This window comes from Aristolochia californica, unplaced genomic scaffold (genome assembly GCF_029961685.1).
Source record: "Aristolochia californica isolate CCGP_79_NKW_82.1479 unplaced genomic scaffold, dmAriCali1.0.hap1 SCAF_4, whole genome shotgun sequence".
NCBI classification, from domain to species: Eukaryota; Viridiplantae; Streptophyta; class Magnoliopsida; order Piperales; family Aristolochiaceae; genus Aristolochia; species Aristolochia californica.
Window position 1 is genome coordinate 45071814 of NW_027182103.1, and position 15716 is coordinate 45087529.

The 15716-nt window shown below is 41.7% G+C and overlaps 1 protein-coding gene and 1 long non-coding RNA gene across 2 annotated transcripts; both read left to right on the plus strand.

The window, feature by feature from the left end:
• Positions 1 to 3733: 3733 nt before the first annotated feature.
• On the plus strand, positions 3734 to 7677 carry LOC137963913 (uncharacterized). The gene is made up of 2 exons (XR_011115257.1): positions 3734 to 4010; positions 7425 to 7677. It is a non-coding gene; the product is annotated as an uncharacterized lncRNA (long non-coding RNA).
• Positions 7678 to 11120: 3443 nt separating this feature from the next.
• On the plus strand, positions 11121 to 11935 carry LOC137963938 (transcription factor bHLH149-like). The gene has a single exon (XM_068811169.1). The coding sequence runs from the start codon at positions 11189 to 11191 to the stop codon at positions 11738 to 11740; it is 552 nt and encodes a 183-aa protein (XP_068667270.1). The 5' UTR covers positions 11121 to 11188; the 3' UTR covers positions 11741 to 11935.
• Positions 11936 to 15716: the final 3781 nt, after the last annotated feature.

Consider the following 15716-nt stretch of genomic DNA (forward strand, 5'->3'; position numbering starts at 1 on the left):
GGGCAGAAGAAGGAAATTATGGGAAGGTTGTTGAAAAACGTGCGGCTAATGAAATAGCTAGGAAGAAGTCGAGTGTATCTTTAAAGACCTACGGGCGGCTCCAAAGTCAAAGTTTTCTTTTATCTTAATCCTCTACAACTGCGGCTCACGCGCCCTCTTTCGTTGTCACATGCGACGGAGTTACAGTCCGGCACCGCACGCGTAATCCCACGCACTGACTCTGCAAAAGATGACGTACAGTACACATCTACCTCTTGCCTGTATAATCTAAATAAATACTCATTTTTTACATTATGAGCAATATAATAAGGCTATGGAGTATTTTGATATTTTCTTCTAGCGGTTGGGTTGTCGGCCAAAGCACGAGCAGACGAGGATAAATCAATCGAAACAGTAGGCATCTTCCGTTATCTTTAGAAAATTACTGTACCGAAATTGGCTACGCAGTTCATGGCCGGACTGAGTTAAGGCGACGAAACGAAAGTGAAGGTAATAACTTTTTTTCCGTTGTATTAATTGACTGTCCATACTGATCTATCCTCATCGTTTTCGATAACCTCCGTCCGAGATAGTTATTTAGAAGTCATTAGGCATCTTGCTGTGTTTGGATGATGCTAATTAATGCTTCAATGAAGAAAGATATTTGAAATGATATGATTGTTCTTCTTCTTTTTTCAACTGAAATTTGATCTTTTCTTAATTCAATAATTTTTATTGTGAGAATTTGTCTTTTAATACGTAGTACGATTCTTACTGGTGTTAAAAACTTGAATGCTATGAGCCTTAGTGCAGGAAGAACCACACTTCTAAATGCCCGCTTTTGTTGAAAAGTTCTGACGAAGACGAAACCGATATCGTCTTCTGTTTTACATCAAACTGTCCCAGTTTAAGACCAACCAGCTTCTGGAATCTGAATCCAGTTTCTACCAGAAAACAGAAAGTAATCGTAAATGACCAGAACTCTCCTGTTGCCACTTTAAAGAGTGAAGAAACACCTGCAACATCTGCTGCCCTCGGTGACGACCAACTGTTCGAAGAAATGATGGGTTGTTTCCAGAACTCACAAAAATAATGAATAGCGATGTATGCTCGTGCTTTAACGCCTGGCGCTGCGCGTATCTATAAAAAAATATTTCGCAGCCATGAGCTCGGCTGGGTGCATTCCAGATTTGGTTCCAATCAGCCATCACTACCGCCAATCCGATGCGTGTATTCCATAAAGATGGCAAGTGGTCGTCCACGCAGCTTCGACTAACGCCTCAGACCAATTCAAGCCACTTTCATAAAGATTAACCGGTGACTGGCAGTGATTCATATCATTATTCTACAGATACGAAGATCAAGGGATTCTGAAATTTTCAGAATTCATGATCGGGGTGCTTAGGCAGAAAAAGCCAGGCGCAAGTGGAAGCGAACGGGAAAAAAAGGGATCGAAGAGGGAAAAACCCAATTTAAAAAACCAAAGGTAGAGTTGGCTCTGAAGTCAGCTGTCTACGTGCAGCGTAAAGGCACCGCAGGGGCGAGCGCATACAACAAGAGTATAACGACAAGCGCTTGATGTGCCTATGAGGGAGCAGCTGCACGTGGACCGCCCGATTCCAGTTTGCAACACCGCGTGGCTTTGCATAGTCGGCAGGGAATCTGGAGATCTGCCATTCCATCGAGTTCCAACTTTTTTTGAGCTCAAGAAAAAGACGCTTCTTCTGATGTCAGGGCCCACTGGGAGCACAAATCTGCTCCATCTATTAAACGCCCGTTGCCCCATTCCAAATAAATTCCTTCACCAGCTGATTGCAACTCATTAAAAACGGATGAGTACGTCAACGATCTAATTATGATTCAGTGGACAGTTGGGCCCACCGAGTTGCGGAGATTGATGAATAGCACAATTAAGGTGAAAACTCCATAATCCTTATGACAGAAAAGAGGATCATTCAGCGAATGATTCTAAACACCTATCCAGAACCCCAGACTCCAGATACAGGTTTACAATTCTCGCCCTGGCCCATATACAGGTACAGTAGGTTTCGTATAGTGCAAGTCCATCCCACGTTAAATTGTTAAAAGTGTAACAGGGTCAATGACAGCGTGAAACGTATTAGTTTATACGAGGAACCCCAAAGGTACAGCTAGAAACTCGTTGGAATCTATCCATCTTCTGTGAGTCGATACGATCGATTCGTTCATTTTTGTCCTGTGTTTTTCTCCTGCGTAAGCAGTGAAACTGGCAATTTGAACTGCCGAGAGTAGGTTGAAGAAGGGGTCGACAATGGCCAGGTGACCTACCCGACGGCGAGAAGGAGGCATCGGGGGCAAGTCCGAGCGGTTGGGAAACCGCCACCTCACCTACCAAAGGGATGAAACGGTTGCGTCAGGTGAGAGGACATTGAAGACACATGGCGAGATTCGACCCGTCGGAATTATAAACATCAGATATATAATCGGACGAAGATTATATCCACGTAATGGCTCTCTCACATCTAAAACAACGTGACAGGTTCCCTGGGTGCCGGGCAATAAGCTGAAATGGGAAATCACTAATTAAAGTGACGAGAACCGGAGGCGGGTCCACTGGAGATTAGATTAATCTGATGGAGTCACGATCAGGTTGCGGGTCCTACCCGCTTTCATGATTGATTGTTGTTGTCCTTAAGGATAACCATACAAAAATACAAGTGGTGGGTGGGCCCATGGCCGTCGCGTCGCGGCTTCTTCCTTGTATCATTTTTTGTGATGAGTGATGATTAACGCCCCGATGCAGATCCAGTCTCCGTATTCAATCGCTCACTGCCGGTTTTATTTATTTACGTTAATTATTATTAAACTAGTTTCATTTGGAATTATTACCAGCTTTGTTTTCCTCTGCTCAATCTATCTATCAATCCAGATCGCTGAGTAGGGGGAAATTATTAGAGGACACAAAGCAAAAGACGAATAATTGGCGAGATGTGAGAGCTGTTGGGCACTAGGTGGTATGTAAAAAAGAGATTCCATCTCTTGAACCGTTTGAATCTTTGGACTGCTTGACCCTGCTCTCTCCTCCTCCCAACGTTCTCCTCTGTCTCCTCTCCTTTCCCTCCCTCTCCCTCTCCACCCGTTTTCCCTCTCATCTTGTCCTTTTCCCTCCCTCTCTTCTCCTTGAAATTTTCTAAAAATTTTCATATAATTTCTCTTATCACTTGCAATAAATGGTCATCATCAATAGTTAGCCAATCCCTAGTTAATAACACTGCACTTATTGGCTAATGGCATCACATTGTAACCTTAATTGGGGAACTGCTCTGTCTTTGCACTCTTGTGATGGGTTTTGTAGAGATTGGATTCTAGGTTAGGTTATTGTTATAGAGATGCTTCATCCATTTGATGATCTATTACAGCTTTATCTTTGCATTTTCTCGAGTCTTTTGTGTTTCATGGGGACTGTTGTCCATTATAGTTAGTTTTTTCTGTCTTTATTTCTTTCTTCTAAATCCAGGTCAGGACTCTGCAATTCTCACATAGAAATCGCTCGATTAGTAAACGAGGGGTAAAATCCTATTACATACGTTAATTCCTTGGAAGGATTTTTATGTATTAACATGTAATTTTTACAAAAGATATTGACATCGACGAAGCATCATCACCGGTCGAGGATAACGGCCCCTTTGGTTTGGGCAGTTTGTTTTGAGACTGGGCCTCCTGTAGAAATAGTAAATCCACCGCACGGCTCATCAAACGCCTCCGTAGTCGACAACACTGTCTCTCTCCTCTTCTCCTCCGCTCATCTGCAGCAGCTCTTTTAAAATTGGCGTTCAAAAGTCGCGTCCGCACTTCGTGCGACGGTGTCCTCCTGTCTCCGCAATTCAATTGGGGATGCTCACCCTTCTTGCAAGAATTTTTGGGCCTATTTTACGGTTTCTTTCATCGGTTCCTGTAGAAAACTTCCTAAGGAGTTCCGATAAAATTATTTCTCTTTATTACTTATTGCTGCGGCATGAGCAAGGTCTATCAGGCTTAAGCCCTAATTCAAGGTATGATTCTCTAATTTGTTCTATTTTAAAATAGTTTTTTAGGGGCATTTGTTCATTCGGTGGCACGGGGACTATGATGTTATTTGATATGTTCAAGTATATGCATTTTTCTTAGGTCATTTTGGACATGGAAAGCATTTCGAGGTACTTCTTGTTTGAGGTTTTCATGACATCTCCACCTCGATGGTCCCTTTCAAAGTTCCAAACATTGTTTTGCAAATACCTGTTATTTGGGCTAGGAGAGTTAAAAACATCACTTTAACAAAGAGAGTGTCTCTAGTTGGAAAAAGAAATCAAAATTGGAAGAGGGGGGGGGGGGGGGGGGGGGGGGGTGGATTTTCAGCATGTGATTTCGATAAAATATAATATTAAATGTTTGTATTATGAGAACTCATTGAGATTCAAACTAGTTACTTGGGCCACAACCCAAAAATTAGAGAATTTATCAATTACTGATTCCAAGAAGTAAAATCAAATCTTATCAAAGATATTTGTCTCTTTGAGAAAGAGCCAAAGCACTGCTGGGTGGTCATGTTCATACTAAGCAACATGACTGACGTCAAAAGCCCCAATCACATGATTATGGAAAGAAGCCTGACCTAATCGCAACACCACACATTTTCATTTGGGAATAGGATCAAGTAAGGATAACTTTATCCTCACTTGTACAAGGACAAAGTTGTTTTCCGTCTGAATTCTACTCATATATGGATTTCATACTGAATTGGATGGAGGACAACCTTATCCTTATACAGGTGACGACAGATTTGTCCCCATCTGATCTGGTTTCCTTCATTGAGACTCCTTTATCTCACAATTGCATGAAGGACGTGTGGTATCCCTGAGTCAAAACACTTTGTTTGCTTGAAAAAAGTGAAATAAAGTTGAGAAAAACTTGGGTCTAGGAGAGAGATGTGGGGTTGGCTCAACAACCTCTCTATATGACTCTATAAATACAAGTGAAGCTCTTCTAGGGAACTCTTTTGAAGAGAACTTTCTGAGATTCAACATAAAAGAAGAGGATTTGCAATAGTAGGGACTTTTACTTGGCTCTACTTCCATTTTCACGTATAGTTAGTCATCATATGAGTTCAAAACTACTATTGTCAAATGTCGTATGATGATTAGCAAGTTAAAAATGCTAGCTGTTGAAAGAATCTGTATCAAGTCATCAATATATCCATTATATTGACAGGATTTTTTATGGACACTGTATAACAACAAATGCAGTGATTTGTGCCACTTCATCTGATTTTGATAAAACTTTACTTCATTTGTATTTTTTTCATGTTGCCTTGTAGATTGACTAATAATTGAACTTACACATCTATTTTCCAAATTATAGATACAAAAGTCAGCTTGCCATCCAAACCAGGACCAAAAGTATGAACAAAATATAGTTTAGTGAAATTCTAGAGAAGTGCATAATATCCAGATTTCCTTCTCTGACTCATCTTGTGTTAATGTTGTTGTAAATTTGGTGAAATTATTGATGGCTTGGTGTAAATTTCCTTGATTGATTAGTAATTTGATTTATTGATAATCATCAAATGATGTTAGACTAGGAAACTTTGATCTCCTATGGCATTTGACAGGACATGGTATGGAGTAATGTTGTTGCAAAATTCATGCATATTGCAAACAATTTTTTCCCCTCATGCAGTTTCAGATGAGGCAGCTATCTTTTTTAACGAAAAAGCCATTTATGTTTATAGAGTTAGGTGGGGTAGTTGAACCACCCTCTTCTTTCTCTCCTTTCCCATGATTATCTAAACGATGGCAATGACATTTGTCATTCTTGCAATTGTGACACTAGCGTGGCTTGGATAAGGCCACATATGTGGTTTTGGTTTGCCAGGATTTTACCCCATAAGCATGTAATTTAGGTTGTTGATGGTGGTTTCATGCCTCTAATATGATCATGATTTGAGACCGTCCATTAGGGCTTGATCTTAAAATCTGAATCCCTTATTTTATGAAAGGTTTTTTATGTCTACACTAAATTTACATCAGCATTAATGGTTCTGAAGATATTCTCCTCAAAGACAGAAAATACATCAATTTTTTTTTTCAAATTCACTATTTGAAAGCTTTGTTCATATCATTAGGGGGAAGAAAGTCATTAATCAAGCTCACCAAAAGATTGGTTTGTCAGGCTGGCAGTCTATACGTGTTACTTAGCAGCTGTTTTTCCTGCTCTTTGTTCCATTTGGTAAAAATTTGTGAAATAGGAAAACAAAGTCAATGATGTGGAACACATGGTTATGGAGGGACCACTGAACATTTTAGGAGATGTTTGTGATAATGAAACCTGGCAACAATAGTCTATCGTTGGTTGTTTTTTATTGCCCGAGTGATGCTAATATCTCTTGTGCTACCACAAATATGATCTTCAATGATGGTCTTAGAAGCACATTTTGCCACACTCTTTTGGAAGCATCATCGTTGATGCCTGAAATTTCTCACCAACTACATTTTGGTTTGCTTGTTTGGGAGACAAATCAAGGGGCTAAGCATAGGGAATAAAAAAAGTAAAGGATGAGCAAATGAGGAAAAGAGAGAAGAAGAAAGAGAAGAGAAATGATTCCATAGGCAATGGAAAAAGGAGATAGGAAAAACAACAAGAGAAGGTGCGAAAGAAAAGCTGGGCAGGAAGTTTATAAAGAACCAAATCAAGTCTTGAGAGGAGGTTAATAAATCCATTTGTATATAAAAACTATAGCAACCAAGAAGATGAAGAGGTCGGGGATGAGGGAGAGGGGAATGAAAGCAGGTTTCCTTTTTACTTGAACTGTTGAACTAGTAGATCCAGTTACTTGAGATTCTTTACTCTAATAAGCCGGTTATTTCTCTAGAACAGAAGCTAAACCAGAGTATTGCAGCCAAAGCTCTGGTTCGTTGTCCAAGCCAGTTCAACCAGCTATCCAGGATCCCGGTGTTGCTTTTTTTATTTATATAACAGTTGGAGTTATCTTTTTTCAAAAAGGATAAAGTCTTCAATTAGCTAAATTTGTAAAATTTTAATACAAGCAGCTAGGGGGTGTAGCATTTTTAGGGTTGGAATTCTTAGAATTTTTTTGCATCAAACGATTCAAGTGAGTTTGAGTGCAACTGCTGTAGCACTTGAATCAATGTTTCAGCTGAATGTGACATTTTTCTTCTCCCAGTTTAGTGATTCTATTTCTATTTTGAGAAAAGGGAAACAGAACTATAGAGAGGAGTAAATGTCTCTCTCCTTTTTGTTCACCTCCTCCTTGTCTTATAAATCCTGTTTTTCTATCTTTCTGTTCCTTTCCCTCGTTACTGTGAACTGTGATTCTGGAAATTTGATAAACATTGTAATTACGTATTCTGGAAACAAGTGCTGGTAACTGTATTTTGGTGATTCAATAGTACTTATTTCATGTGCCTCAGGAACAAAAATCCTCTTGAAAATTTTATATGCATCGTAATGAGATTGAACACACTTGAAGACCTCTTACCGTGAAATGACAGCATACCTCCAGACGTGCAAATAGTGCAGCCGATTCTCTTGCAAGGGATGGAAGCTCCAACCAGGTGCCAGCATCTTGTTATCGACCTCTCCTTTAACTTTGTAACATTTTGTACTTTTGTTTATTGTTCTGAGTTCTCTCTCTATATATACAATTTGGTCTATTTTGAGTTCTCCTAATGAATCTTTTTTCTCATCATTCTCAAAAGAAAGAAAAAAACTATATCTTGGTAATAAATTCCAAAACATCAATATTTGGTATGTTATCTTTTGGGGGGGAAAAAATCCAGCGTGGTAGTTAAGGATGTACCAAACTCATACTTAAAAAAAAAAAGAAAAATCGATGTACTAAACTCTCTTAAAGAGTCTCATTACTCTTTTTACCAGTAATGACACTTTAACTCTAGTTTCATTTAGTTCATCTATAATCGCTGATTGTGTCTTACTACTTTTGTTGCCAACCATTAACTGGGATACATATAAAAGTCATAGTCGACTGTTCTCCAGTTCCAAACTTTAAAATACTTATGCACTTTGTGTGCTTGTCCCCAGTGATTAGTAAGAACACTCCTTGAGTTCATTACTGAACACCTGGAGAAGGAACTTGGCAGTTGATCTGTGGGTTATTTAAACCTTTTGAAGAGTTTATGTTTGCTGTGTCATCCTTAAGTAATATTTATTTATTTATTTATGTATAACTGAAACTGAATTGATGGTTTTTGTGTTCTGCAGTTCCTTTAATAGTTTGTCTTTGTTGGTTACACAAAGATGAAGAGTTCAGTAATGAATTGCTTGAAATAATGCGTAGCATTGATAGCATAGGTGGGGTTATGAGTTACTTCTAGATTCTCATTTGCACTCTGCTTTGTATTTCTTTTCTGCAGAGTTTTTTTTTTAACCTTGATTTGTTTTATACTTCTACATATCATGGTGGACTTTTATGTTTGTTTCTTAAAATTGCTACCTCTTATGTACAACTCTACGTATCTGGGTAGAGTAAGGAATCAGGTAAAATTGCTCTTATGTACAAATCACTTCAAATATGTGACACCAGAAAGTTTGCAAACCACTGTTACAATACTGTGTAGGGTATGCCTACAATCTAGGAGGGTTTCTTCCTGCAGCTGGAATTTGGTATTAAGGAAGAAAAAAAAAAAAAGCTAATTACTTCGATCATTTTTTCCTTCTCATTTTATGAGCGAGAGTGACCAAGTAACCAGATGATGATATTATTAGTTTGTCAAAATATGTATTTGACATCAATTAATACTAATAAAGAATATGGTTTATTCTTTATTAGTATTTTTTTTTTTTTTATTAGTTTGATCGCCATCAATTGACATCACCCCTTTAACATCTCCATCTTCCCACAGAAGTATGATTTGAGAACACACAAACTCATAAGCCCTGAAGAAAAGCAAAGGTAAAGAGAAAAGATAAGAGCGGAGGAAAGAGAGGCACCGGGTGTTTGCCAAACTGGGGAGGCATCACATCGCCCCACAGATCACAGCACAAGAACCTAGTTGCAGAATTAAAAAAATGGGAACAAGCACATGGCTACCCCAACCTTTATTTCCACTCCATTCATGAATACTTAAATATAATCCTCCTTTCTCGTTGCTGTCTTTTCTGTCTGTCATTGGCTCTTTTGCACCCCAAGCCTTCTTTTTGGTGGACTTTACTGATTTGATAACATTGATATGTTGCGAGGAGGGCTTTTTGTTCTTTACTTTTTATTATTTGTTTGATCTGCACCTACTTGAGGGCTGCACATGCATTCCTTCCCCTCTCCCATTTATCCACTCTTTAACTTTTCTCCATTACCTCACTGCTCAAACATTAAACTAATCAATCAATTACAAAAGCAAGTTTAGACTAAATTATTGACAGAAATTGGGAGTGATTGAATGCAAACAGATTCGCTGCCAAAAAATTCCTGTAGATTACAGTGGTTAAGCATGTTCGATTGAAAAGTAAAGGAGAAGCCTGTTTGGTAAATCATGGTCTGTAACCCATCAATCTGATAATTTACTCAAATCTGTATCATTTATGGATTTGTCATTTGCAGTGAGCTCCAAATGATGAGAGCTCTCCCTCCCTTGTGTTAATTTGATCTGGACTCTTTCAAAATTTGTCCATGAAGACAACCATTTCTGAACGCCAGGCCCGCCCTCAATCGCTCCAAGAGTTCACACACAATGAAATGACTGAAGCTCAGATGCATTCTTCTCCTCTGCTAATGCAGGGTTTCAGATTGTTGTTTCCTGGGCGGGTGTGACGGCAATCTGTTCTTTGTGAATACTAATAAAGCGAGACAAGCAACGGATCTCGGATTATCCGCTTCAATTTAAATCATCACAAAGTCATATCAAATTCGTCACGAAACTAGAGCAATAATTGGTCAAGCAGCATGATAAGGAGCATTTCAGTTGCAAAAAAGTAAAAACAACAAGACGTGATCGAACCCTGAAGGTGCATCATCAACTGGGCAAATCGACGATCAATAATTTGAACTTTTTCTTCACTAGTACTTTCCTGACAATAACATCTTCCTCTCCTCGGTCACCCTGCAAAAGTGAAATTTACTGGGAAAACCTTTGTTGCCACGAAAGGTCATTTACAAGCCTAACCTCAGTACCTCGCCTAGCTGATAATAAACAGCCCAGATTCTACTATTCAGATCGATAGAGGAGGAACTCAATTTAAGCGTACAAGGTGTTCGATTAAATGACCAACTGAAAGATTAGATTTCGTGGATCAAAAACCTCGGTTCCATGATAAATCACTATCAAGATTCAACCGAGGTTTCATCCAGACTCACGACGGACGGAAACGAAGCTCTTTATTGGGACAAAAACCAAAGAGCAGGTATTGACCGGGTCAGAGAAGAAGACGTGTGTAGTTATCGCTGCTGATCACTCTAAAGCCTTCCAGAGTTGAAAGGCGCTCCATGCCCGAAGGAATAACTCCAAAAAGACAGTCAAATGAACACAGGGTCATGGGACTCGGCGGCCATGTGCTTGTGTGGGTCCCCTCCCCCCCGGTTCACGCAAACGGGCAAACTGAAGATAGGGGTTGTTAAGGCGAGCAATTATTGAAAGATATGAAGATTAATTTGTTAATTAGGGGCAGATGTCTCCAAATCCAGACAGCGAGACGATTGCTCCTTTTCGGTGACTTTATTTATAGCCTGAAAATAAAATAAAAGATGATTGGTCCCTCCTTTGAGTGGGGGCCATTCTCATATGTCGGCTGTTGGTTAAAACACAAAGGCGGTGGGCCCTGAGTGTTTGTCGTTGGCTGCCTTTGCCAACACCCATGTGAGTAAACTACAATTTCCAATGAGACCTTAATGAGTAATGATGCTGCTAAGACGGGTAGACCTCCCCTTAAACCCCCAAGCCCAAATTAGTTTTTAAGTAAAGCTAATGGAATTTGGCTAGGGTAGGAAAAGGGGGCCCCACGCGCACTCCCGTAGTGGGCGAGCTCAGGTAGGCGTATTTAATGCGGAATCCATGTGACCTCCGTGGCCTTGTCACTTTAGTCCCCTTTTGTGTTTTTTATTATTATAAATACTCAAAGCAAGTCTTCGATTTCAATTTTCAGCCTCTCAACGTTCGCCTTTCGCCTCTCCCTCCTCTTCTTGCTTCTCTCCTCAACGGGAAACGGACTCCGTTCAACGGGAATGTCCGTAGAGACCGGGAAAGGCGGCCCCACCATGGATGAACCCCAGACCAAGTGGAGAACCCCCGCTCAGGAGAAGATCTACGGACAGAAACTTCTGGAGGCGATTAGGTCCGCCAGAGACTCATCACAGCCGTCGATACCGTGCCCTTCCAGGGCGATCAAGGACGCCGCCGATTCCGCCCTGGCGCACACGGCCAGGGGGCAGAGCAGGTGGAGCCGAGCTATTCTGTCCAGCCAGTGGCGGAAGCGGAAGCTGTTGCTGAAAATGGGGGGGAAGATTAGGCGGTGCTACCGCTCGGCTCGGAGACGGCCGGGCAAATCGCGGCCGACGACGACGACGATGGCGGTGCCGGCGGGGAAGATGGAAGAGAAGTTTAGGGAAAGATTGCGTGTGCTTTCTCGATTGGTTCCCGGGTGCCGCAAGCTGTCGACGCCAACACTTCTTGAGGAGGCGGCGGATTACGTGGCGGCGCTGCAGATGCAAGTGAAGGCTATGCGGGTGTTAGCTGATCGACTTTCGGTCCCTGCTCCTACTCAAAACCAGAGCTGAGAGAGCTGCCTTTTTCTTTTCTCTCTTGCTTTTTTTTTCAATCTTCTTTCTTTCTGTGTCTTTCACTGGTGAGAATTTGTTAAATGCGTGAGGTTATTGTAAATTCTTAACTTGTATATGTCTTTTATTTGACACGATGTCAATTGGGTGGTGTCCTGCATCCGGGTTGCGAAAAGGAAATTTTTTTGCCCAGTTGCCACTATAATTCTCATTCTGCAGCTTTCTCGTTCTCTCTCTCTCGCTCTCGCTCTCTCTCTCGATATATATATATATATATATATATATATATATATATATATATCTCACTCGTCTTTCAAGAAACCTCCGTAGTTATCATTAATTCAATTAAGTTGCGAAGAATTGGATCATTCAAGAGATATCTCAGAGGCGTTGAGGTTGCAGAGTCCTTTGCCATATTTAGCAATCCTTATCTTGTCAACTCAGCTGGCCAATTCCCTTTCTTACCTCCGATGACCTTGAATTAGTCGACACTTTCCAGTTTTCCTGTTGTCCTCTAGCTGTGTATCCTTGACTTGGACGACATTTCCAGTAGCTGATTCAAAAACCAGCCACAGTTTGTTTCTTACACTGTTTTTACAGTAATAGCGGTCAAACAGTTCTCCTGAGATTTGCTCTGCGCGTTTGCTAACGATGTCGGTTTCGTTCCTTTTCTGGGCTGAAAGAAAGACAATTGACCCATTGGAGACCAATCCGCGTTCTTAATTCTTATCAGTTATCTCTAGTTTCTTCTACCCAGAAAAAAACACAAAAGGAACTGTTTAAGTAATTGCAGAGGGAAGTGGTTAAAATAATTGCAGAGGACAAATATCTAGTTGGCTGCCATCTTGCCCCACCTTTCTTAGGAAGATGAACATGAATGCCTCAACCTCAAGGTCCTGAACCCTACCCCCACAATCAATCCCGCATTCATCTCCCCCATGTGAATGAGACTCGGAAGCTTCAAGTTCTTCACTATTACATTTCTATTCAAAAAAATACCGGATTCTATTCTCCCGGGACGGCTGCTTCACTTTGTTTTGTCCAGAGTGCAGACACGTGGGGTTTCTGAACGTCAAGTGTTATACCCCCACAGAAGCCGTGCGAGTTAGTAGCTGAAACAGATGGCGATGGGGCGGACGAAAATGCCGCCACGCCCGCATGTCGACGTCGGAAGCCTTTCACGGCCACTTTCACCCAATCTCCTCAACTCCAGTCGATCTAAATCCAGCACCCGGCACGTCCTCGCCCTTACAGTGAACATGAAAGAAACCAGTGACGCACCCACCATCCTCTGGGCCGCCATCTGGCTCGCTGTGTATCCCTCCGAGGGAACCGCCCTCCCTCACTTTCTTTGTAATATTGTTATCATTCTCTCGACCCCATAAGCTGCACGACTGACTACACTACACTACAGTAGGAATTTGTTTAAAATGGGCGGTAAGGGGAGAGTACAGACTGCCGGTTCTGGGGAAGGGGAGGTGGTGGTGGTGGTACCCACGACCTGTACGACGATTATTTGACTGGTGAGAGGATTCCGTCCATACCCTTGCGAGGGAAGCTTACACCCTTTGTCGTGGTCTGCTTCGACGAAGACCTCTGCTCATGTGCCTATAACATGGGCCGGATCTCCACACAACAGATGAGTAATGATGACCGACAGGTAACGCAAAGGTTCTGACTTCGAATTGAAGAAGCGCCTCCGCTAGTTTTTCTCTGGACGAGCTTGGTGACAACTGAGAGACTCCAGTTAACCTCTTTCACCGCAAATCCGCAATATCTTCTCGTATTTACTTGAAACTTTGACTAATGTCTGGGTTTCGATCTCCGGTGGATATGTTCCAAACCGTGATGAGTGGTTAACTTGAAAGCGCCCATTCTTGCTGATTGACGTTTTGTATAAATGTCAACTGTAATGAATTAATGATTATAACTACAGGATCTGGGTAAAGTCAGTACTCCTGACATGAGTAACTTTTCTATCAGTTGCATTTCACAGCCCCTACTCTTAAGACTTTTGCCTGGTGAACGCTGATGGTTTTAACTACATTTTACGGTACTGAGATGTTTTTTGTTTTCAGTTTCAATATCTAAAAGCCTGTAACAAATTAACAATAGCATGTAGAAGCACTAGTATCATTCCAAGTACGCGTGAGATCATATAGATAGATATTTTAGCACAATTCAAGCGAAAAGAAAGAAATAATCCAGATGAATCAGAATGAAGAAGACAATAAACACAGTCACTTGATTTGCACTCGCTTTCTTCTTCGTTTTCCTCCGGGAGGATAGAAGCAAAAGAAACCCAATAGAAAAACAAAATTGGGTTTAGATGAGGAATGGAAGGAAAGTTTGGCCTGAAAAAGCAATCATCCTTACCCTCCCACCTTGGTCTCCTCCTTCTGCAATCCTTCGAAGAGATTAGTGAGAAGTTTCATGACAATCACTTTCCCCTCCAAAGCCAGGATATACTCAGCAGTCTCTTCAAACAGCTTGTCGACTTCAAGAGACTCCCCACCAGGAACAAGCCCCTGCAATGCTGCTATCTTCTTTTCAACCTCCGCTCTTTCGTCGTCGCTCTCGCTTTCAAACTTACTTTCAGCAGGCTCCTGACTGCAGCAAGTGGCATGTCTTCTCTTCCTCTTCGCAATACTGCTTCTTCTGACTAGACTAATCTTGTTGCTGAAGGAACACTCTCTGATGTGGTGGAAGGGAGAGGGATGGACCATTACTGATCCCTTGTGGGTAAAGAGAAGCGAAGGAGAAGGTGGATTTGTGGGAATCAGTTCTTCTTCTTTCTCCATGGAACGACGAACTGCAATGGGAAGGAGGAGACTATGCGAATATGGACAACACAGAGGAGTGGCTAAATTATTGTCTCCTTGGGAATTCGAGAAATGTCAATGCCAACTAAGGAGGACCCACAAAATTTGGCTTCCCGATCAATGTTTCAAAAGTCGAACAGCGTCTATGCCGTTCTATGATACGACACACTGGCTTCACCGAGGCTTGGCTCCTTAAAGTCGAACCGCCCCGGTCATCACCCTGTAAAAATGCTGCCTCAAGTAGAGGAAATCTTTAGATCTAACGGAGGTAAGAAAGTTGCGCTCAAGCCTCGTGAAAGATTATTATCGACGACTCTGGTTTTAGTAGGAGGGAAGAGATTAGGATGCATCATCGTCAAGAGTTTTTCCCACAGAGCATACCATCTGTCTCAAGTCTGGACTCTTTCAGTCAAAAGGACAAACAGGTTGGAGGCAAGGCAAGCCAAGCCAAAAGCAGCTAAACCGGACCCCAAGGCAAATGTACTGCTTAAAAAAGGACTGGGCCCGCTGGGACCAACAGCGAGCACATGCGCTCACATGATTTCTCGAACCACCCACCCTTACCATGTGCACCCAGCAAGTGACTCGCACCATGGCCCCACTTTGTGAGTACGCCCGCCTGGCTCAATCTTGGCCGTCTGAACCGCCTAAAATGCCGGTGATGTTCCCAAGTAGCCAACCGGAGCGCCATCTAGTCCCCGCCGGACTGGCGGTAACATAACGCAGACCCAGAATTTTTCAAAAAGAAAAAAAGAAAAAAAAAAATCCCATTCTTCAATCTATCTGTCTGCTGGATGTTCGCTGTTGAGGTGATTTTCGGATCCAGGATCCGGGATCCAACATCCATCTTCCATCTTGTTGGGCATTTGGGGTTCCATGTTAGCAGGGAAGGTGCCTCTCATGTTGCTCACTCCAGTTTATAAAATTCCTTGGATCTTGCCTCCCTTCCTTAGTTCAAATTCAGGCTCTCAAGAGTCAATAAACAAGGAGAGTTCCTCTCTATTCTATTGGAAAAAGGTCAAAAAGAGGTCCACTTGCGAGGGTCCGTAGCTCTGTCATGTTCTTTTCCATGGGAACAGCAAATCCCCGAGGTCAGCAAAGCGTCTGTACAGTAACGATTCTCAATTATGAACTGAGGGATGGATTCTTGGGCC

Bases quoted from the DNA above. Each gene is read 5' to 3' on its own strand.
- LOC137963938 (XM_068811169.1), top strand. From the start codon at position 11,189: ATGTCCGTAGAGACCGGGAAAGGCGGCCCCACCATGGATGAACCCCAG.